We start from the raw sequence: 24,879 nt of genomic DNA on the forward strand, positions 1-24,879 counted from the left end.
GCAATGGTCTGATATTAGCCAGCTAGAACAAAAATAAAATAATAAAACCTCATATTGACAAGGATATTTTTTAAAAAATATGGAAATATTTCCACAAAGCTGTGGAACATTCTAACAAAAATTTTATTTAAATACTGATTTTATACTCTTCAGACTGCAATAAAAATATCAGAACAAGATTTCACACTCTGACTAGCCAGAATTCCTGCTTGGTCCTACCTTATTCTTGCTCCTAGCTTCATGAACATGCAGCAAATAGAAGTTCCCAAATTACAGAAAAGTATCTACAACATTGCCTGCTCACCTGTACCTGAATGCAAAACACCTACCTCCACCCTTCAATAACTCTCCAGTTGCCCACTGTCCTGGTCAGGCTTCAAAAATAAGAGTTTAGTGCTGCAGGATGGATCCCTAAAGCTAGTGGTAGGGATGAAATCCAAATAGAAGTAGCAGTGTCATCCATCTTGTCATCTTAAAAAAGAAAAAAAAAAAAAAACAAAACGAAACCAAAAAACCACTCTTCTACATGTACCAGGGGGGTGGTCTTGTCTGATTAAGCCATTGACTGATGATGAAAGCTGTATGATTTTACAAGAAGTAATATCTGAAAACATCTTAGCACACATGTCTTAATCATATTCTCTAGTTCTTGTGTGGAACTGCTGATTCTGGATTCAGTATTTATATCAAGTGCCACAGTATGGGTACCAAAACCATGTGTCACGCATTACAGAATTTATTCATTAGATGTGATTACTTTCCATTAACAATATTGGTCCTGGTTTAGCCAAGATGACACAGAATTTATCACTTCAAATTCCAAATGTTTTTGCTACAACATTTAAAATCTACATTAACTTTCAAGTATGCAGGTGAATTTATAGAAATACACAAAAAAGTCAGCATAGCTTTACATTAACAAAACCCAAAAAAGGTAACCAGTTGCATTGCAGATTGCTCTATATAGCTCTCTGTAGACACCATAGATCTTATGATTCATAATTCAGTATTAAATATGATACAATTACAAGTGTCAGACTAAAAGGTTGTGCCACAGAAGGCAATCCAAAAGACTTAGCTGTCTGAAACCGATAATTATGTAGATCTAGGCGACAGGAATTTTGTACTTCTTCTTGCAGGATTTCACTTTCACCTACATCCATTAGTTTACTAAGGTTCCGCACCTAGAAAAATTCAAAAGGTTGCCCCTGAAAGCCAGACTGGCACAACAGCACAAAACTTTATGCAGCTAGCAAATTCAATGCTATTTCAAGTGAACCAACTCAAACTGTATTGCAAAACCACATCTGAATTTGAGGAAATGAACAACACTATCCCGATGTTTGCATTCCTATTAAACACTTCCCAGAATTCACTGCAGATACATTACAAGCAAGAGTCACAGGTCTGGCTGTTCTTTATCTTGGCTCCCTCCACATATGGATGCGTTAGCTGGAAAACCTTAAGCAGACCAACTCATGAGCTTTGTACCCCAAAGTCAACTCACAGCCTCAAGACAGACCTTCAAATGTCTCTAATTTAGAAGGAAAAAAATGACTAAATCTCACGGATCAGTTACGTGTGATGAATTTCAACCTCTTCATAAGGCTCCAGGGAAACCTTATTGTGGCCTTTCAGTTCTTAAAGGGGGCTTATAAGAAAGATGGGGACAGACATTTTAGTAGGGCCTGTAGTGACAGGACAAGGGGTAATGGTTATAAACCAAAAAAGGGTAGATCTAGATTAGATATCAGGAAGAAATTCTTTACTGTGAGGGTGATGAGATACAGGCACGGGTTGCCAGAGCAGCTGTGGATGCCCCATCCCTGGAAATGTTCAAGGCCAGGCTGGACAGGTCTTGGAGCAACCTGGTCTAGTGGCAGGGGGTTGGAACTAGATGATCTTTGAGGTCCCTTCCAACCCAAACCATCCTATGATTCAATGATAATGTCAGCCTGCCACGTGCAACTCAGCATTAGCTAGATATTTTGGCAGATTAAGTGGAACCGTACAAAATTCCCAGATTTCTGTTCATTCTAACATACCCGAAAAAGGCAAATGGAAAAAAAGTCTGTTAATTCTATGTTGTCTATAAGGCTTTGTGTATAATATCTACTTAATTATTCCTGTAAATAAAAACAGGAGGCGGCAAGCAGTTTCCAAGTTTCAACAGAGGCTTTGAAAAAGTTACTGTTTAGGTGGTCTTTACTCTCATACAGTCTCTTTCCTTCCTCTCCTCTCTCATCCTTCTGGATTAGCTTCTACCAGTAACACTTAAAGCTCCTTATGATCTAGTAGTTACGTTTATGGCTTGTTAGTGATCTGGGCATGACAGGAGCCTTTTGGACAGTAGCCCAATCCCATGACAAGAATTAAATTGATTTGCAGGAGTCAGCATTCCTTACTGCACCGGCGAACACAGCCAGACTGTGACACTGGTACGTTCACAGTTTCTCCAAACCATGAAGTGATTCTATTTAGAAGTCAGTGATGTGTACTTATCAGATTACCACAGAGAAAAAGTTCCAAAGAGCTTTGTCTGCTCTCTCTCACTTTCCTTTATCCTGCTAACTCTCTCTTGCCATCTTGGTTTCTTTCCCAGCATTTGGAATTATTGCATTAAGTGCTTACATTCCCTCATAGCTCTCTCATTGAGAGAAAAAAAAAACCCAAAAAAAACCAAAACCAAAAAACGAAACAGGGAAAAAAACCCCACCAACAAATCCTCTCTCCCTCTTAGTAAGAGTCAAGATTTCAGTTTGGTTTTTAGTCTTACATTTTCCACTTCCCTGAAGACACGGAGAAAGTTCTCCCTTAAGACCCCTTTCAGTTCAGTTTCACTCCATCCTCTTCTAAGAAGTTCCTCAATCAAAGAAGGGTATTTAGAAACATCTTCCAAACCCTCAGGGAAACTGTTGACAGGAGTCAGACAAGAATATTAAACACACATCACTGGAAAAATGTAGAAAAAGATTTTTAATTAGTATTTTGCACATATTCAGTTTTGGAGTGAGCTCACTTTGGACCCAATTCTTCCTCTGAGAATTTAAAAAAAATAATTAAGAATTCAACTGACATAAACAAGCAGAACTGGGATACAGTGAAAGGCTTCTTCTGTACAGAGGATCCCATAAGCAGAACACAACTGTGTATTCTGGAATGAAGGTGTACTTATGTATAGGCAGAACAACATCATGTAGGAAGAAAAGAAGGGGAGAGGGGAGAGGGGAGAGGAAAGGAAAGAAAACCCCACCAACAAACTCATGTATGCATTAATCTGCTTTTTATATCTGGCCTTTAGAGTAAGAGGAAACAGCTGCATGACAGATGGAGTTGGTGCAATCCACTTGTGTAACAGAACAAAAGGGAACCTGCAAACACAGGATGCGCTAAGGAGTTGCAAGCAATTTTGTGTGCTGTCGTTCACAAAGTCATTTTTCCAAAGAAAATACAATTAGAATATTAATACTGTTTTGAATTCAGCAGTTTAGGCAGTGAAAAGAAAGCTATTCAGAACTCTTTGCTGAAGAAATCACAATAAGCAAAACTGACCTATGTCTTGTGCTAGTTCTTACCAGAATAAAAAGGAATTAGAAGAAGCTGCAAAACCTGCATTAAACAGCTGCTTTAAATTGTATTTCCATGAGGCTCTGACTTTGTTTTGAGATAACTAATATTTTCTGTTAATTTTCTTTTCTGTGGAGGTGCGGTGATATGTGTATCTCAGGGAATGTATGCCATTACTTTCTTCCAGGACTTGGGAACTTAGCAACCCCACCACCAATGCAAATTATGGTCTTTTTCAAAATGCATACAGTAAAATGTGTCCTTTTGTTGCAAACTGTGTATTTATTTCAGAGATTATAGTTTCAGAGCTATGATAACTAACTCTGATTAATATGTAAGGTTAAAAGAATAAGAAATTGGCCAACTTTGGTGAGTGGGCAGAGGTTCACTAACCTTTGTACAATGTGCTAATGTATGTAGAATGTAGGGAAATACTTAGTTGCTACATACTTGTGGTCTGGGAGTTTAGATAAGGGGATGTCATAAATAACCTCTGACAACAGTAAACAAGCACTGCAAAGGAAAATACAGTTTTTCTTTAACTAGCAAACAGGATGGTTTTTTCAGAACAATAGGATAAGAAGTTTTTAAGTCAGTAGAAATGAACTGCGCATGTGCAAGAGACCCCAAGCTGAAAGTTTATGTTGACAAAGACTTTGAGCCTTCATGAGAAGACCCTCCAAGAAGACCCTCAAGGTGGCAGCACACATGTGCGAGGAGATGGAAAAATATGTAAAACATTTTGAGGAAATAGTTTGAATATGTATTCCTTTTCCAGGGAATGTTATTGCATGTGTATTAGATTGTAGCATAAAAATAGTGAGAACCAGAGCTGGGGAGTACACACTAGAAGCAGCAGCCCCCTACGCACCCGGTGCCACAAATAAAGAATACCTGCTCAATAATGACTCTTGTTACTGAGTTTTATCTTGGAATCCTGGCCCAGCCACACCTAACCTCCCACCTCAACAAGGAGTGCTAGAAAGCAAGGGGTCTCAAAACTCTGATCTCTGGTATCAATTTGGCAACCCAGGTGGGACTGTCTCTGCTTGGCTGTGGTACCCCCAGGATTTCCCGGAGGGACCCCCCACTTCAACTGGATCACTGCAGGAGTGGATGACAGACCATTCAGCAGAAGGTATTCTTTGTTCTGGTATTAGGAATTTGTGTATTTTATGAGACTCCCAATTTGGTTCTAAAGTGTTGGGGATGCCCAGACTGTTTAATAATTGGTTCTAGGGAATATTTGGAGCATGGTAAGCCCCCTTAAGGCAAATTTAAAACTATTGTTGTACCAGTGTAATCATTCTACCTGTGTTTATGACTTTGCATGAGTACTAGCCCTGATTGCATGTCTGTTTTTATTAACAGTGGGGTTCGTCTGTCTTTACTACAGGAGAAACTGCCCTGGGAAAAAATGGAAATAGAAGCATACGTGGTGATAGCTTGCAGAATAATCACCCTTTTGATGCTGGTTTGTTTAAATAAGGGGTTTATGTATTGTATTTGAATGTAGTGCATGGCTGAGCTAGCTCTGGAGTGTAAGGACTGAGATGCGGTGAAACTGCGAAGCGACTGCAGAGTTCTGATCCATGGTTCCGTTGTCCTGCTGTTGCCCATCACGATGGAGACAAATGGCATAATTCGAGAAAATTGTGAATAATAGGTGAATGTCTTGTTTAGGCCAACGGTTGAGTGCACTTATTGGAAGGAACAGCAGGGGTCTCTCTTTGTCAAGACTGTGGTCACTGTAAGCAGCATGTCCTCGGTGTTCTGAGTTAGGAAGGAGGGGATTCGCAGAAGGTGGCCAGGGGGACCGGGATGGGATAGGAATAATTTTTCATGACTCGCAAGACTGGGGTGTGTGGCAGTGTGAGTGTTGTCATACCTGCCATTGGGACAGACAGTGGAAAAGAACTCATCAGTCTAAGTTGGGGGAACTAAGGGGACTATCGGACAACTGGATAGGCAGAGGGACAACTAGTAGATGGGAACTGGAAATCACCGTGGTCATCTGTATGGGACCTATTTGAACAATGGGGAATCAACTGAGTGGCAGCATCCTTAAGAAAAGCCCCCTTGGGTGTATCTTGAGGCACTGGAAGGAAATAGGTGGGTCCCCAGGGGGCACTGAAAGAAAAGCAGATCTTCCTAAGTACTGTAACTAATGTTGGCCACTGTATAAACTAGATGACAGAGAGAAGTGGCCACTTAATGGAACTATAGAATATAATACTTTGTTACAACTAATGTTGTTTTTAAGAAGAGAAGGCAAATGGTATGAAATAATGTATGCTGATATGTTCTTTACCTTATGAAACCAGAATGGCAGAGAAATCGCAGATTTAATCTAGCCCTGCAGGCTTCCCTGGTTTTAGCTTTGGAAAAACAGAAGGCAAAAAAAATTAAGGAAATGAAATGACTCAAGAGATGTTGCTCAACTTGCAGCATTGGACAAAGGTGTATTAGGAATGTAGAAAGGAAGAGAGAGGAGGATGAAGGGATGCTAAAGAATCTTGTATTCCCCTTTTCAGAAGAGAAGAATGAAGATTCAGATTAGGAGAGTGATGGGGGATCTAGGGATACCCAAGGAAGAGGGGGTGATTATTCCCCAATCACAAGCCATATCCGTAATAAAACAAGACCAGCTCTTCAAACTCCTCTTCATGAGGCTATGGGTCCCATGGGAACTGTCGCAATCCAAGTCCCATTTACTATGTCCAAGTTAGATTCATGGAAAGAGGCAGTAAAAGGATACCGGGATGACTCAGATGCTGACACCCTAAAAGGCAGGGTGGATGTGCATTTGCCCTTAGTCAATCCAAACTGGGACTCAAACTTAGCACAGTGTATAAACTTCTAAAGAAATACCAAGAATGGGAACAATCTAGATTGGCTAATACAGTTCCTAAATCAGTAAATTATGCAACCCTATATGAGGTAAAACAAAAGCCGGAGGAAACACCCGCTGAGTTTTCAGCGTGACTTAGGACATCAATGAGAAAATACACCACTATGGTTCCCTCATCTGATGGGGGGAAACAGCAATTAATATCACTATTTTTGAGGCAGTCTACCCCTGATATCCGAAAGAAACTTCAGTAAACAAAATAACTGGATGTCAGGAATTGAGAAAGGCTGCTTGAGGAGGCCTGGAGGGTATTTTGGAACCAGGATGAGATAGAACGTAAAAAGATGGGGCATACAATAGCTGCAGTAATGCAGCAAGGGAATGACCCACCTGTGAAAAGAAACAATCAGTAAAATTTGGTCCTTCCCAAGTGGGCCTCTGGACAATGTGCCTACTGTAAGGAACTGGTCCATTGGAAAAGAGACTGTCCAAAATTGGGTAAATCAGGAAAATTAAGGCTCATAGCCAAAGCTGATACTGAATGATGGGAACCTGGGGAATCTACCCTAGCAGATCCACTGGTTAAAATAAAGCTAGGGGCACAGAATAAGGAAGCGGAATTTTTAGTTAATACCAGTGCTTCATATTCTGTGTTGAATCAAGGGTTGGAACCTGAGGGAAATAACGCTGCCAATATTGTGGGAGCAACTGGTTAGGTCAAAAAGGCTCATTTTCCAAAACCATTACAATACATGTAATGGTTGCAAGTGGGAGTACATTAATTTTTGTTTGTCTAACTCCCCAAAATCACTATTGGGCTGAGATTTGTTGGGGCAATTAGATGTTGAAATAAAGTTTTATAATGAACAAATGAAATCTAAAGTAAAAGAAAAAAGATTTGCCAAAATAATGAGTTTAGCCTTAATAACTGATGTAAAACAAATAGAAATCACCACTCAAGTGATGGATCAGGTATTTCCAGAGGTCTGGGCCTCTAAGGTACCAGGAAGGTCCAAACGAGCAAAACCCATTGAGGTGAGACTCAAACCTGGTGCAACTCCAGCAAGAGTAAAACAATACCCCTTGAAATTGGAAGACAGATGAGGAGTAAGATAAATAATTGATAATTTTATACTGAATGGGTTATTAAAAGAATGTGAATCAGAATATAATACACCAGTCCTGCCCATCAAGAAACCCGATGGGAAAGGGTATAGACTGGTGCAGGATTTGAGAACAATAAATCAAATTGTGGAAGATTTACACCCAGTGCTGGCCAATCCGTATTAACAAAATTAAAACCTGGGTGGAAATGGTTTTCGGTGTTGGATCTCAAAGATGCCTTCTTCTGTCTCCCGTTGGCCGAGAGCACTCAAAAGCTATTTGCTTTTGAATGGGAAAACCCAGATTTGGGGAAAAAGACCAAGTTAACCTGGACATTGTTACCCCAAGGTTTTAAAAACAGCCCAACTATTTTTGGAAATCAATTAGCCAAAGAATTAGAAGACTGAAGTCCTCCCTCTGAAAATGGGACTTCATTAAAATATGTGGATGATCTCTTAATCGCTACCCCTATTAAAGAAAATTGTTGCTGATGGACGGTAACCTACTTAATTTCCTGGGATTAAGTGGATACCAACTATCCCAGCAAAAGGTTCAAATAATGCAAACTTGTGTAACTTTTCTGGGATATGAGGTATCTGGAGGACAAGAACTGGGGACAGAACAGAAAGAAGTTATTTGTCAAACGTCTGAGCTCACCACAGTAAAGGAGCTACGAACCTTTTTGGGTATGACTGGGTGGTGCTCTTTTTGGATATATAATTATGGACTATTGATTAAGTCATTATACCAGATATTAAAAGGAAACCCAACTTGGTTAGAATAGACTAAAGAATCCAGAAAAGCTTTTCAGCAATTGAAGCAGGAGTTAATGAAGACCCCCCACTTTGGGTCTCCCATATGTAACCAAGTTGTTTCTTTTGTTCTCCTATGAAAAACAAGGAGTAGCTCTGGGAGTTCTGTCCCAAGAGATGGGGCCATATTAATGTTGCATACTTCTCCAAACAGTTGGATGAAGTAGCTAAAGGATGGCCAGGCTGCCTGAAGGCAGTAGCAGCAGTAATCCTGAATGTACAGGAAACACAAAAGTTTACACTGGGGCAAGGAATGACTGTCTTAGTGTCCCATGTGGTAACTGCTGTTTTAGAACAAAAGGGTAACCATTGGTTATCCCACTCTCATTTTTTGAAATACCAAGCCATTCTGGTAAAACCTGATGTCACCATCACAACTACTAACCTTGTCAATTCAGCTTCTTTCCTTAGTGACAATGATGCTGGACCTATAGAGCATGACTGTCTATAAACAATAGAGGAGGTATATTCCAGTCGTCTGGATCTAAAAGATCCAACCTATCAAGGATGCTGAGGACTGGTATGTTGATGGAAGCAGTTACATGCAGCAGGGACAACGAAAAGCTAGATATGTGGTAACTACCTACCAGAAAGTAATCAAAACCTGCCAGAACATCGGCCCAGAAGGCAGAACTGCTAACATTAACAAGGGCCTTAACGTTGGCCAAGGGCAAAAGAATTAACATATGGACAGACTTGAAGTACACCTTTGGAGTGGTATGTGCTCATGGAGCTATCTGGAAGGATCAAGGGCTCTTATTGGCCCAAGGGAAAGGAATAAAATATGCTACTGAAATTCTGAAGTTATTCGAAGTGGTGAATGAACCAGAGGAGGTGGCTGTCATCCACTGTAGGAGCCATCAAAAAGGTAACACTCTTCAGGAAATGGGAAATAACTTTGTGGACCAAATGGCAAAACGGACAGCAGAACAGATGGTAACAAAAACACCATTGATCCCTGAAGGTAAGACAGAAAAACCTGTGCATGAAATAACACCAGAATACTCTAAGGAAGATCACAAAATGATACAAGACTTAGACGGGAGTAGGAAAGAGGGGTGATTCTACACTCCTGACAGGAAGATCATAATCCCTGAGTTGTCAGCTTGGTTAATTATTCAGAAAGAGAATGAAGTAACCCACTGGGGTGTAGAACCTCTCTATAAATATTTGACTGAAAAGCTGATGTGCCAAAAGGAGATGAAGATTCAACAGAAAGATAAAAAGAATTTTGCAGCATCTCCCTGGCCTAACCTGTTTACCACCTAAAGTCTGAGGCAGCTTTTTTGTCATTCAGCTTTGGCTTCTGGAGGAAAGCACCTCTATCACTGTTTTTCTATGTGCAAAACACTGCCTAGACACACAACTGCAGAGGCATTAGGATCTGTTTCTACATTTGTAGCACTGCTTCATACAGTTCCAGAAATGAATCATTGTACCCCTCTTTCACAGAACTTGTTTTGATACTCATCACAAGACAACTTCCTACAATTTTTGGTCTGCTTTCTTTTTTTCCCCAAACAGAATCAAGCTTTCATAATTTAAGGAGCAGATGCCAGCATATGTACAATTCTACTAACCGTTCCACTCCATCATAGTCACCACCAATTCCTATCGATTCTGAACCTGCAATTTTCTTTATGTGGTCAAAATGATCTGAAAGATAATATCAAAGAAAACAATATCTAAGCACCCAGCAAGAAGAAATCATACAGTTCAGACATATTAGCACTAGGCAACTCTTCTCCTTAACCATGGATTCTTAATAAAATCCTTTATAGAAAAGTCAAAAGACATCCTGATAATACAGGTTAAAATTTAATAATGTAGTTGACATATTCTGGATAGTTACTGCTGCTTAACTAGATATTATCTGTTATTAAGCATATCAGGCAGCAGTCTTCAAAATAACAGCTACACTGATGAGCTGCAAATGAGGAAAAAGACATGATCATCACAGCACATTAATTCCCAACAAGTAGCCTACATATAACAATAAACTTTTCATTACCTATACCTATGTTTTCCACTTTAAATTACAAAGGTTTAAGGTTTTTTCCAGAAAGTAATAACTACTTTGGGGTTAATGGCTCTTGGCTCCATTTGGGAACATCATGTCCTCCAGCTACACACCTTGTACCTCTTGTTATTGTTTAAGGAATATTAGCTCCAAAAATGCCTAGAGCTAGAAAGGAATAAACAAGCAGTATAATTTATGCAGTCTTAAAAATGACGCAGACACCAGGAAATTTGTAGAAGCTACCCACAGAAACTACAGTATATTAACTTCAAACCTGCAACGGTAGAAACATTAACAACTTTTCTGCCACAGGCCAGTATATCTGCATTGAAAGTCACCATGATAATTCCCTTGTTCTTTTTCTGAAAGATATGAAGAGACAGGTGATGAGTGGACGCTCATGTGTCCTGCAGACCTCACAGACATGTCATATAGATCTTTCTACGTCCGTCCATCAGTGAGCATAACAACACTTTAAGTCAAAGCTCAGATGGCAACACAAGGCGTTGCCTTTCTGTCCTTGACCCTGGATTCGTTATATCCTCACGTAGCCTGAATAAGCAGAAATCTAGTGACTACATCAAAGAAACTCAACCAGAATTACAAAGTATTTTCAAATACTTTATTCTTGTATCCAAAAATAAAGCACAACCCAAAGAAAATGTCTCAGAAGCAAACGTGTAACTTGCTGCCCAGGGATCTGCTTATAAATCCAATGCAGAGATGGAAAGTGAAAAGCTAAATACGATGACTTGTACACACAAGTTTGCCTACGACTAGCCAAATGTTCCCATTAAAACTAAAAAAAAACCATCCTGAACCCACAAAACTAAACAAATACCACCACCCACCACCCCTCCAAAAAAAACCCCAACCAACAACCCAAACCCATAGAACTCACCAGTTGCTGGAGGATATCATCTGGAACATTTCTTGAGTGATTACAAACAGAAAATGCTGAAGCATGGCTGAAAATTACTGGTGCTTTTGAGATACTCAGTGCAGCTTTTGCTGTGGAATATGAAGTATGAGATAAATCTATCAGCATGCCCAGGCGATTCATCTCCTTTACCACTTCCTAAAACAGATTTACAGACAACAGTGTCAGTATAAAGTTTATTTAAAGGAAACCATTTAGCTGATATATGTAAACAGATAAAAAAAATCTGCAGCTGTCAGCTAGTCATAACCATGCAGTGCCTCTATGGGTTTCTATTCATCTGTTAACCTAACAGTAATTTATTCACTCACAGTTAACTAGCACACCACCACATGCTCAAAACTTAAAAAACTTAGTCATCTAAAATCAATCATTTGAACCACATCACACTACTTCAGCATATTAATTAATACATTTGATCTGTATTAAAACAATAGTTATAATTACATCTAGTGCTTCTTTTACCCTAAGGAACATCACAGAGAATTTGGTTTGACTGAACCCTGATCACCTCCTAACTATCAAGAACTTCCAGTAATTAATTTTTAATTACAAGTTGCTTTTGAAAAGATAAGGCCTAAGTTGTTAGTTGCGTGAAAGATTGCTTAGATTAGCATTCAAAAGAGATCCTTACTTGGCCAAATGCAGTCAGACCAGTAACACTAGGATAAAAGTTGTGTATTCCTTTGGATGACGATTCAGACCTTAAAAAGGGGAGTGAGGAAGGTGAATCATTTTATTCTGGAGACCATAGTAACAGCAACTGAAACTTCTTATGCTACACACAATAAAAATCATTACCATGTCACACAGCCAAATGTAGGGATAACGAGCTACCTAATACGTATCTTGTTTACACACAACGTTTTTCATGTTCGTAACTGTTTTCTGGATGTTATGCCTTCAGGTTCAGGACTGTTGTACATTTGTGAAGCAATGCAAGACAAGAAATCTTCTGATCACACAAACCTTCACCAGAGAACAAAGATACACTGAAAAGTCAGTTACCTGTCAGCCAGAAAGCCTACTTTTCAGCCTTCTGTGCACATAATTCCCTTTTCCCTGAGTCAGTAGAAGAAGGAATTTTGTCAATCCAGCAAAGAGTTGGTGCTAATATTCTAATACAGGGACTAAATATGCATCTCTGTAGTTGCATATATGGACACCTGTACTTTTGAGCTGGCCAGAGTGGACAGTGTTGAAGGCTGCTGACTGCTGAGTTTTTACATAGCATTTACCTTCTTTTATTTACATTGTATGCATTTCTAATTGGTTTTGGGGGGGGGGTTTAGGCTTGTTTTGCCCAATATAACTTTCCTAATAAAGCAAAGGGGATAGCAATTTTGCCATCTTTGTTTTGTTAACAAGGTTTAAAAGTTCCCAAATTGCCAGCATAGCAAGCAGTACATAACAGATCCTCAGTCTCCCACCTGACACATGGCAAGTGATTTACCCTAAAAACATATCATCGTTGACTTAGTTCTGTCTTTCACAGGTGAATTCTGTCTGAATCCATAATTTGGATGGTCACACAAAAACATGCACATTAGTTACCAAGGTGTATTGCAGGTATGTGTTAAAGTCATGTAACGAACACCCAGGTCATAATACATCCTCAGTGTTGCCAAACTGCTGTCAATGGAGTGACCACCTTCTATTCCAATCAGACACGCAATCCTTCTACTGTCAGAGATTCCTGGAAACACCAAAGCAAGATAATTCCAAAGTAATTTCATAACAGATAAGAAGCCGGCACTACTACGCAACAATTGATATTGTAAATTGCAAGCAATAATATTGACATTTTCATAAAACAGGAGCTTATACTAGTGCATGTTTATATGGCAAATTTTCTTATGACTGCAGTGGTCCAGGACTGTGCATAGGTACGTAAAAACTGAAGTTAAAGTTACTCTTTAAAGCAGGATAACATGCCTGCTTTCAGCAATCTGTCTTTTGCACATACCTCCTGCAACCCCATCTAAAACATTTCTGTTGCAGGAAAACACATCACCTTGGGAAGTTGTCACAAGCTCCAGCTCTTCGTAGTTGTTACACATCCTCTTGACAACATCAATTTGCTCTAAGGTCAGACGCACAGCATCCTTGTTCTGAGCGCTGCAAAGAACATACACTGACCAAAACTGAAAGAGACATTGACAAGTAAACTAGATAACTTGTGTTTCAACTTGGAAATCTTCATTTCACGAGCACAGACCAAAATATTTTCCTACAGTTTACAAGGGATTTGACACTATAATTTTTTCCCCCAAAGAAAGAGTTAGGATGCAAGGCAAGAGCATCCACTCCAGACATGACTAAAGCCTCCTAACACACAGGAAAGCAGATGTAATTTTATTTACCACAAAACAAATGCCACTGTTTTGGTTAAGGGTACCTGGCTTATAAAACACAAATTTTGAAACCCAAGTGATGGAAGAATGTTTGTGGCTGTTCAATTTCATTGTTTTTTCTTTTTCAACAGAAAGAGCTGAAACCACAGCCAGGAGTACTTCTGTGACTGGGAAGGAGGCAAACGTAAGAATATATTCTCAGACCCAGAACCATAGCAGTACGTACCTGAGCTCCCACATAACCAGCCTGAAGTTTCACAAGGTTTGTGTGGGTCTTGTTGAGTTCTCTTAAGTTGACTCTACTGAGCTTATTTTGGTAAAGTATTCTCAGCCGCAGTACAAAGTCATTGTGGCTAGAATTGAAAACAAATAGGATTTGTGATAGAAATAAGTTGTTCCCCTTCCAACCCAGGCATAATTTTTTCCACTCTTCGCAGTCCCTTAGACCATTAATTGCCAATAGTCCTGCAGTCACATATGCTTGAAAATCTCCCTTCTTTTGCAAACAAGCTTTTGTTAGGACAGCAAGACACTTTCTTTTGCTTCTCCCGTACCTGTTGTGCTTCTGTATTTATTTTTCTCCCTATCGTCATTACTATGCTCTTCAGAAACAAATACTTGTGGTAGAATAATCAGTGCTGCGTGTGCTAGAATAATCAGTGTCTGTGTTCCCAGGTCAAAATACACACACCACAGACACCGCTCCTTCACGTTTCAAGGGTATCCTTTCAAGGTATGATGCCTGCTTTCTAGCTCTGCACAGAAGTCATCGCTAGTGAAAGATGCCATTAATTTCTGGGAAGGAGACAAGAACAGTATGTAAAAGGAAACAATAATTAAGTGGTAAGACGTGATGTGCTGGTTTTGGCTGGAATAGAGTTAATTTTCTTGACAGTAGCTAGCATGGGGCTGTTTTGGATTTGTGCTGAAAGCAGTGTTGATAATGCAGAGATGTTTTCGTTACTGCTGAGCAGTGCTTACACAGAGTCAGGGCCTTTCCTGCCCCTCACCCCACCCTACGAGTGAACAGGCTGGGGGGCATGAGAAACTGGGAGGGGACACAGCTGGGACAGCTGACAACAACTGACCAAGGGAATATTCCATACCGTATGACGTCATGCTCAGTATACAAAGCCGGGTGAAGGAAGGGGGTGGATTTTTGGAGTGATGGTGTTTGTCTTCCCAGGTAACCATCATGTGTGATGAAGCCCTGCTTTCCAGAGGCAGCTGAACACCTGCCTGCCGATGGGAAGTGGTGAATGAATTCCTTTTTTTGCTTTGCTTGAGCCCACAGCTTTTGCTTGATCTATTAAACTGTCTTTATCTCAACCCATGCGTTTTCTCACTTTTACTCTTCCAGTTCTCTCCCTTGCCCCAGTGGGGTAGGGAGGAGCGAGCAAGCAGCTGTGTGGGGCTTAGTGGCTGGGGTTAAACCATGACACCTGACCAGAAAATCACAAATCCATTTAGAATAACCTGATCCCATAGTAAGTACCCTCTGAATCAAAATTCCTTTTGAATAAATCGCTGCAACAGTAGCTAACTGCTATGTGCTAGTAACAGCTTATGTCTCTACTGATCCAAACACACTTTAGCATTTCCTCCTCACTTGTCAAGATTCACAAAGAGGGTTTAGTTGAACATATTTTATATACCCATCAATTAAACGAGCTTCTTGCATTAGCTCAATAGCTTGCTCTCTCATCGAGAAGGCTGAATGGCTTTCATAGCTGAATGGCACAATATCAGAGAAGAACGTCAACAGCCACAGCAACTTTGTTGTATTTCTCTTCATTTCCATTTTCCAGTTTGCTAAAGCAAAGAGGTACCACAATTACTTGCTGATGACAATGAAACAGCAGAATTTCCTGTCTGTGGAAGCTGCAGGCTTAATAGTATAGCCAGAGCTGAAGTGCCTCTCCTTCTGATACAGCTGGGGTGAATTCTGCAGGAGGAAAAAAGAAAGAAATAGTTAAACAGAAGGGAAGGTAGTGGTGGAAACTGTAAACCAGCTACCTTCTCCCAAAGATTTTAAGGTCTCTGGCTATTGTATTTTGCACATATAACCACTCCTTAAACTCTGCTGCTGCCACCAGCTGATTGCTGAAGGGAACCAACCCATCAGTCAGAGCTGGCAGGGTGAGCCTGACGGACCCTGGACTCACACCTCCCAAAATAGCACAATAACATAGATTTTGCATTACATTAACTAGTTTGTTTTCATTGTTTAGGAAACCTCACACCGAAATGAACACTGAAACTGTTTTTGAGAAATTCCAAAAATCAGCTTCTTCTGACTGAATTGTATTGTTGAAACACATGTCATGTCAGAGTATTTAAGAGGAAAGCTGTTGAAATCCAACACTTTTCCATACCTTAGGAAGGACAATACGTGCCAAATTTGAAAGGATCACTTTATTTCCATGAGGAAATGGGTATGGTAGCGACTTCAAGAGTAATTCAAGCCCCCCCCCCCCCCCCCCCCCCCCCCCCGCACTTTTTCAAAATACAGTACTCAAACACTTGGATTAACAGCCTTTCAGGTGTCAGTCAAAAAACTTTTTCACAGATTAGAAATGCCTCCTTTTCTATGTAAAGCTAGGAGGTGAAAATGCCTTTTCAGGCAAAAGGTTGGGTGTTTTCCCCCTGCCACATTCAGAGTTACTGGCAGCATTACCTATAAAGCTGAGGAGCAGTCACCCCCTTAATTCATTGGAGTGACATCCTAACTAGACGCATGTGCCATGTGAATTCTTTCAAAACAAAAAAGTTTGGCTAGAATTCTAGTATAGTGAGTCAATGCTCAAATTTTTTCCAAAAGACAAGGGGAAAAAAAAAAGGAAAAAAAAAAAAGTTGACTCTTCATTTGTTTTCCACGATGAGTCAGTAAAGTTTATATTAATCAACTTTCTTCTAGCATCACAAAAGTTTGTGTTTGTTAATAAAGGAAGTTGGTTTTACGTATTCCTTGTCTGCAGAGGTAAAAACAAATAGCAAATATCCAAGACATGATAACATTACAAGGCAATTCACCTTGCCTGCATGCTTTGCTTCTCTTCTTTCAGCAAATTTTCTAAAGCAACAGGAGGTGGACATAAACCCAGGAAGTGGTTTCCCAATATGAAGCCACATGTTCATCAATAAAGTCACAGGTATCTCAAGAGAGAATCATAGGTGTTGGTGGATTAGAAGCAAATTCAAGTCATGCTAAGCAGATGACCTATTGATGGCATCCTGTTCTACACACATTTCTTTCTTTCCCTTACCAGAACATTTTGATTATAAAAATCAAAGCCAAAATAAGAGTAAGCCTGTAACCAGGATATTGAAAAGCAGCACAGTGAAAGTCATATTATTAAGATTCTTACATTTCCAGCCTATGTATTATTCCATTTTCCTGTCACCTGCAATGTGCAGAGTATAAATCAAAGGAAAAGTTAACTGGCTTATTTGCCCTTCCTATGCTTGGTAAAATGTAAATAAATTTGTAAAGGGCTTACATTTAATAAGCCAGAATAAGTTTAATCAAGCTGTGCAATTAGAATGTTTTAAAATAAAAATTAATCCATTTTGCATGTATTTTATCTCTACATCAAAGTAATGCAAAAGTTAAAAAAAATTAAGATATGTCACAATGTGTTTAGAAAGATGCAAACTGCTATTCTAAAAAAATCCTTTAACTTTGACAAAACTTCCTAAGGTTCCTCTTTTGAGAAACTGGCTCAGGCCTTTTCTGTTTCACAGGATTTGGGAATGCATGAAATTGTGGGATCATCTGGCAGGAAGTACTTTTGAACAGTGGGAACATACAACCTTCTACAAAAAGGAGCACAGATGGAGAAGCAGGTTTAAAATCAGCCCTGAAGTGGTCTCAGGAAGCAGCTCTAGGACAGCTGAATAAACACAGTAGCGTGCACAGACAAATGGAGACCCAATATAGATATGATACCAGGGGAGCTGTGGCACTAACTAAAGCAAATTAATAACCCTCATGCCTTAGTGTTTCCTACAAGCAAAACATAATGTAAGAAATGGCACAGAGAGTATCTATGAAGTACAGGGGTCTAATGCTACATAGAGGAAAGCGCTCCAGAAACAGATTAATCCTTCAAGGATGCTTAACAGTCTATGTTCTCATTCATTAAGAAACATAACAGAAGTGATTGACTCCAAGTTTCTTCTCATTTGTCCAAAACTTAAGAGTTTTTGGCTAGGCCCTTGAGACAGTATGGGAATCAGTTTACATCAGAAGTCTATGTATCGGGGTTTTTCTCATTGATTATTGATTGTGATGCATCAATGCTGAGCAAGCTGACCTCTGTTATTACTTGTACTCAAATAAAATTAATATTTATAGATTATGTATTTGGGAAAAAACGAGGCATGTCGCCAATATGTGGGCTTACACATTATATCTAGGTACAGTGACATCCATGTTCAAAATATGAGCCCTGTTGTGCTTGTATGACATGGTGTTTGATTTCCTTCTCTTACTTGCTTGCAATAAAATTGATTAAACAAGAGGGCACAATGGAAAAAAGGATAAACAGAATCCTACCAGAATCTTATATGCATTTAAAACTGCAGCAGTTTGTTTACAATTGATTTATTTCAATTAACCTCCTGCTTTCTGCATAAGGTACTAGGCAGCGGGGATATAAAGTAAAGCAGGCCCAGCAAGGCCCCTCCTACTTCCCTGGTCAAGCTCCTCTCTCCCAGACCTGGGGTTGTAAAGCAAAGTGCACCACTAGTCCCCATGGGACAAACCCAGAGGCGGCCTCATGGTGCTGCTCCAGCAACTGAAGTACTTCTCTTCAGTTCTGAGTTAAGCACCGCAGCTGAGTCTCCCACAGAACATAAGTCTGTCCCAAAGAAGTCTGTCCCAAAGTCGTCCACTACAAAGGGCAACGAGCACAAACACAAAACTTTCCTCTTACTTTCAGCTCCACTCCAGCTATGCAAAACCTCACAGACATGCAACATACAGATGCACACAGTGTGGAAGAGATAAGGATTGAGGGTGCAAAATGCGATTTTATCTCTTCTTTGCATTACACTTCAGAGCAAAAACTTCTGTCTCTTCCTGTATCTACATTTGCATCTCTCATTCAGAGCGTAACTGCTTTTCATCCCCACCATACCTCTGCCCACAGGATAGCCTCAGCAATTTTGGGGTGTCAGCCCACAGCCCAAAATAAACAAAGACAGTCCTTGGAGAGCCACGATAGGCAGAGTGAGTCTTTGCAGACTCACACTACAGAAATAACATTTTGCTACTTCACACTAGTTAGTTTCTCCATTGGCTTACATTCCTCAAGCTCTTCATGAACAGCTAGGAAGTTACTATCATTAAAAATATGAATACTGAGAAAGCGTACCTTAAACTGAGCATTCCCACATCAGGGACGACAGAGCTATAATGCAGCAGGATGGCCGTATCGGCCATATAAGGATGCAGCAAGGGGGTTTGCGCTTTTAAAATAGATACATTTTAACTGAAACTTTCACAGTAAAAAGGGAAAGTTTTCTTGCATGCTTCTGTCATTTACCATCTTCGGAAGTTTGGGCAAGTGTGCCTGCCCCCTTTTCTCCTTTCCAGCAGGCAGGCCAGACCTCAGTGCAGAAGGGTCAGTAAACAGCTGCTGTTTAAGTGCAGCAAATCTCAGTTAGGAATCACATTCTTTTCATCCATTTGAAGTCCTTATTTTCCATTTTGTTATTTATTAAAATGCTTCATGACAGCCATTACATTAATACGAAAATGTGTTGAATTATTGTGCCAAATCAGATATATAAACTGCAATAAAATAGAGCTCACAGCTCAAGATAGTAATATATCCTGAAAAATGAAGAAGGTTCATCCTCCTGCCCCCAGTCCACTTATGCTGAGATCTCACATAGATAATCCCAGTGTAGGTCTGAATTAACTACGTCAGATCATGGCAGCAGCTTAGTTACACCAGCAGGACCCTAGGTGAAAACCTTCCTGCTGACTGCTCGCAGAAATACGGATTCTCCCTATTCCTTAAATAATAATTAAACATAATTAGTAATACATAAATATTAAACATGCTTTTAGGAGCAGAACACATGCATCATGCTGTGAAATACTTTTTTAAGAAAAGATACTGATCCCTTTGAAATTCACCTTGTCATCAAGATAGTCTTTCATGATCTCTCTCAATTTTTGCTTGAAATTCCTTTCACCATCACCAACCCTGAGTCATGTCAGGTTTATCTGTTCCCCTGCTTAGAAACCTTTAGTGCTGTATTATAATTAATAATTTCCAACCTGCTATTCCTTCCCTGCCTATGCAAAGGTGCAATGAAGTGCCACCAAGCAATGAGAAAAAAATTAAACAATAATTTATTGCTTAAAGCAGGGATAAAAGGGAATAGATACAGGAGTGGGTGCAAGGCATTTCAGGATCTCTTGGATAAAGAAAGGAACTAGCAGGATGTCATGTCCCAGACTTACTGGGGGCAAGTACAGCACTTAAATATGAGGTGATCTTAGCTTTCAGCCTTGAATCCAAAAGTGCACCTTAGGTATTTCACATGCTATCCACCATGCATGTAGACTGCAAGTTTTTCAGATGCAATATAACCTCAGTTGGCAAAACTTCTTTGCAACTGAAGTATAGGAGATTCATTGCTGTAAAACAATTCCATAAGAAATTTTATTATTACAAATAAAAATTACATTTTAACTCTAGAAAGATTTTTTCATAACTTCCCTTAAGAAAAGGACAGCTACTGAATTTCTTTCCTATTAGGTTCTCATCTTTTACTTCACTGTGGTTTTTTCCTGTCCACAGTCTTAATTTAAGACTTCCTCACAAATCAAATTGCCCAATCCAGTAGTTTTAAAGTAAATAGGAGCTCTGCTAATGCTATGCATTTTTTTATCTCATTGCTAATAATGATGACTATTTTCTCAGAAATCCGAAGTTACTGAAATTCTTTTAACTTCAATACAGATATGCTTTATGACATAATTTCCTAAAGGCAGAATAAAGGAGAAGAGTCTTAACAACTACTTCTATAGCACTGTAGTGGACCACATGTCATGAGGTGAAACTGAGCTTGAGTGCTGACCTCAGTGGAAGGGCTGGCCAATATAGTGGCCGGATGCAGGGAGCCAGCTGGCTCCTTTGTTAATACGCAATGTCCTCTTTCTCAGACCTGGTGATACTGATTTCCTGGAACGCAAACCAGAACTCGTAGAACAGAATGTACAGACTTGAGCCACCAACTGTGCCAGGGTTCCCCTCTGTGACTGTGCTCCCTAGTGTATGGTCCACCGCAGACTTCAAAGCTACAGACAGATTAAACGAAAGGAATGCTGTTCCTCCCAGCCACTCCATTTAGGCTGCCTGTCCCATGCTTCTGTCCCTTGTTTTAACACAGGCTTTTCTCCATGCCAGGGTCAGTGCAAACCATGTTTTCTCCAGCCCCTGCTCACAGAATGGTCAGGGTTGGAAGGGGCCTCTGGAGGTCTAGTCCAATCCCCTGCTAATTAGGTTCACCTAAATCAGGCACAGAGTTGTGTCCAGGTGGGTTTTATATGTCTCCAGGAAAGAAGACTCCACCACCTCTGTGGGCAGCTTGTTCCAGTGCTCTGTCACCCTCACAATAAAGTTATTTTTCCTCATATTCAGATGGAACTTTTTGTGTTGTGGTTTGTGCCCATTGCCCCTTGTCCTGTCACTGAACATTACAGAAAAGAGCCTGCCCCCATCCTCTTGACACACCCTTAAGGCATTGGTGTGCATTGCTAAGATCCCCTCTCAGTCTTCTCTAGGCTAAACAGGCCCAGCTTTCTCGGCCTTTCCTCATAAGGGAGATGCTCCACTTCCCTCATCACCTTCATAACTGGACCCTCTCCAAAAAGAGTGGAAGAACTCCTGACACACTCATTCATTTTGCACAGTTCCGAAGTATTTCTAATATTCTGGATAAATCTTTAAAAAAACAATGCTACAAAAGCCACAAGGATGAGCATTACTGAGCATTAACAATGAAGTTTTGCCATAATGGATGCAGCCAGTGGAACTATTGCTTTCACAGGAGGTAACAAACTTCAGATGGAAGTGCAGTCTTAGAGAAGTTTTTTTCCATAAACATGTGTCAGAAATACACATGCATTGTGAGGTCCAAAAACTTTAGTGAAACAGCACTTCTACAGAACTGTGAAGGATAGAGAGCAGTCAGAAGTTGTTCCTTTTCTGCCTTGTGTCAACTGTAGAGATTTCCCTCAAATGTCAAAGAACAAATACAACTTACCTTTTGACCACAAATGCAGACTTTGTTATCACAGTGAAAAAAAATCCTTGTATCTCTAGTCTAGAAAAATGTTAAATTTGTTTGAGGCAGATCAGCATGCAAAATGTTAAAAAGGAAAGCTCAAAAAATTACCCAAGCATCAGAATTCTCACAAGCTGGCATCACAAAGGCAAATAAGTTTCTACAGGTTTTTTTTGTTTTCAAAGTCATCAACCCAAAATACAGATCAGATGTACAACCTGTATCTCTAAGACTCTGCCAAAACGTGACAAAAGGATTCTAAAGGGAACACTAAGATTTTATAGTTTATTGTATACTCTGTGGCATAGTACCATTTAACTGCTATTCCAGAAATCCACATGATTTGTCAGTTCAAAATGCTTAAGGAAAAAGCAGCAAGCCTTGTTCACACAATAACACTGTTCTGATGTAAAAACCATTACACGTTGTAAATTTTGGTCCAAATATTTACTATTTCTCCATCAATAAGAAGTCCATAGCTATTTTCAGGAAGATTTTTAGGCAGGAAGTACAATACATGTTCTTTAAGCAGTCTGACTGCTAACAGAAATTATACTTACCTATATATTACCAATTCTACATTCAGTGTATTTGTACAAAACTGCTGTTCTTGGTAGCTGCAACAATTTCCTACAGATTTGCTACACAGAAGTACCTTCTATGTTTCATGCAAAATATTCTTTATGCTTTGACAGTAAGACTTGTGCTTTTTTTGCCTGAACAGTTTCAAAGGCAAATAAGTATAACATCATTCAGAAATCAATCCTTGCAAATTGAAGGAGTATTGCAAGCACTACACAAAATTAAGAATATGGTATTTTAGGCATCCCTGTTTAAACAACATTCGAAATACAAAACCCACACAGCTTTTTTCCGTGCTGACTGAGCAGAGTTGAAAAGTGGAAGCTGACATGAGATTTATAGCTTTCTCTTTTTTATCTAAAGGCTCCTTGGAGCAGGTTACCTTCTTAGGAAAATGCAGTGAAGTCGAAATCCACATATCACTGTGTTGGATGCAACCGCTAAAGCTTGGCACCAGATCCTCCTGGCGTCAGGGCAGCAACCAAGAAACGTCCTCTGTTTCTTTAACTCACATATCACAGACTTCACAGTTAACAAACAGTTGGAGATTTCCCCTTTCAAAGACACAAGGTCTGCCAGAGAGCTTTCAGCTCAGCTGCCACCCACCCAGGAAACCACAAGCCTTGTGTTGTGCAGTTCTCAAAACCAGTTATTTCCTCCCTCTTGTGGCAGTCTGTCTGTGCTGTCCATCGTGCATCTGCTCACTAACATGTGTTGAACACTGCTTTGTTCATATGGTTTAGAAATAGGCGCCCCTCATCACAGAATAATTTAGGTTGGAAGGGATTTCTGGTGGAATGTCATCTGGGCCAGCCACCCGATCCCACCTAAGGTAATTTCAAAGTTAGGTCAGGTTGCTCAGGCCCTTATCCAGTGGAAGTTTCGATGTCTTTGAGGAAAAAGATTACATATACAACCTGTCCATGTGCCTGTTCTGATGCTTGCTTGTTCACATTGTGATTTATTCCCCCCACACCCCCTTATATTCAACTGGAATCTCCCTTGCTGCAATCTGTGGCGGTTGCCTCTCATACTCTTGCTGACCTGCTCTGAGATGAGTATCTTAGATTTGAACTTACAATAAACAGAGGTATAGGTATGCACCTTACTGCTGACCTGATATTGCCACATTGACTATACCTAAGCCAATAAATATCTACCCCTTGTTACTATACCTGCTGGATTTTAAACAGGACTTACTGTGCCATTGTATATTTGTAAAGGTCAAAATGCTCACAAAGTACAGGTTACCTTTTCAAAGATACTTATGGCTCCGAACCTACTGGGACTTTTCATCATCTTTGTGGGAGCTGACAGTTTGGAAACAAAGAAATACATGCAAAAACATGATCCTGTCATTTCATAAGACATAAGGTTTGCTTACCATAATTTTTATTTTATTTCATACTTTGTACAGAAAACTAAACAGGCATCATGTTTTTGTTTATGATTCCACTGCAGAGAAAGAATCACATCTCACTATCAAAACTCCCACTGAGCCATTGCGCAAGTCATGTCTTAACTAGAACATACGTTTGTCATCAGTCCTCTAGTTCCCAGTAATTGGAAAACTTAAACAGAAACATCAGCTGGAATTCTGGTTCACATTGCTAATTTGGTGAACTTGGCTTATAAACATTTCCCATCAATACAACCCTAAACAACACAAATTTAGTACCAAGAGAAAAAACAAAGATTTTATTCAAGAAAAAACCTCTACCTAATCTGAATCTTGATCCAGGCCAAGTCCATTTTTATGCCTATGATGGGAAACTATCTCCCAAACTTAATTTAAAGCAGCAAATAAACAGGCTCAGATTAATTTTCCCACCTGTGGTCTAGTTCTAGCTCATTTTTCCTTCTTAATGTTCAACTTTTCAAATTCTCATCCCCTTCTTCCAAAGCAAGTAAATGTCATATAATCATCATTGCTTGCAATTTATTTTTCCTATTTTGTCAATTTTCTCTCCTTACAAAATCAAGTTCAGTCTCTGATGTGATTTCTGCCTAAAACTCTGTGTTTTCCACATGCCTCCAGCAAAACTAAACTCACTGACTCCTCGTTCAAGAACAGCCTTTGCTGAGTCACTAAGCTCCTGCTTGGTCTTCTAACAGTTCACCTCTTTGCAGATTCAGAATGTAACTGGTTTTTAAAGATGCTAAAAAAAATTCTTCCTTTGTCTTACAGTCATGTTTCTTCTGTCTTTTTATTCCAATAGCCTTGGATGAATCTTAGCAGCTGTTTGTGTGTAATTCTTACCATGTGGCACTCGTAATTTACATCCTTCCTGCAGAGTCCATCTGGCAGGACTGTTCTCTTAATAAATATCCTGAGAGCTATC

At 39.8% G+C, this 24,879-nt stretch overlaps 1 protein-coding gene across 11 annotated transcripts; it reads right to left on the reverse strand.

The window, feature by feature from the left end:
• Positions 1–24,848, reverse strand: LOC101923693 (dipeptidase 2). Of its 11 annotated transcripts, XM_055818926.1 has the most exons (13): positions 24,591–24,843; positions 22,920–23,044; positions 20,127–20,303; positions 15,304–15,593; positions 13,875–14,001; positions 13,309–13,438; positions 12,849–12,990; positions 11,929–11,998; positions 11,256–11,432; positions 10,629–10,716; positions 9,915–9,990; positions 2,777–2,912; positions 1–1,184 (listed from the first exon to the last, which is right to left on the reverse strand). In XM_055818926.1, the coding sequence occupies exons 4-13, from the start codon at positions 15,447–15,449 to the stop codon at positions 990–992; spliced, it is 1,287 nt and encodes a 428-aa protein (XP_055674901.1). In that variant the 5' UTR covers positions 15,450–15,593; positions 20,127–20,303; positions 22,920–23,044; positions 24,591–24,843; the 3' UTR covers positions 1–989. The 11 variants fall into 11 exon arrangements, with proteins under 11 accessions (XP_055674901.1, XP_055674902.1, XP_055674904.1 ...); XM_055818927.1 differs by lacking the exon at positions 22,920–23,044; XM_055818929.1 differs by lacking the exon at positions 22,920–23,044 and having other exon boundaries at positions 24,798–24,828.
• Between the last annotated feature and the right edge of the window lie 31 nt (positions 24,849–24,879).

Source organism: Falco peregrinus, chromosome 14 (genome assembly GCF_023634155.1).
Source record: "Falco peregrinus isolate bFalPer1 chromosome 14, bFalPer1.pri, whole genome shotgun sequence".
NCBI lineage: Eukaryota > Metazoa > Chordata > Aves > Falconiformes > Falconidae > Falco > Falco peregrinus.

Excerpts from the sequence above, each read along its gene's own strand:
- LOC101923693 (XM_027781064.2), bottom strand. The coding sequence starts at position 15,449 with ATGGAAATGAAGAGAAATACAACAAAGTTGCTGTGGCTGTTGACGTTC. Across the intron at positions 10,717-11,255 it reads ATGATATCCTCCAGCAACTG|AAAAAGAACAAGGGAATTAT; the intron begins GTGAGTTCTATG and ends CATATCTTTCAG. Across the intron at positions 2,913-9,914 it reads GACTATGATGGAGTGGAACG|TTTCCCTGAGGGTTTGGAAG; the intron begins GTTAGTAGAATT and ends TCCTGTCAACAG.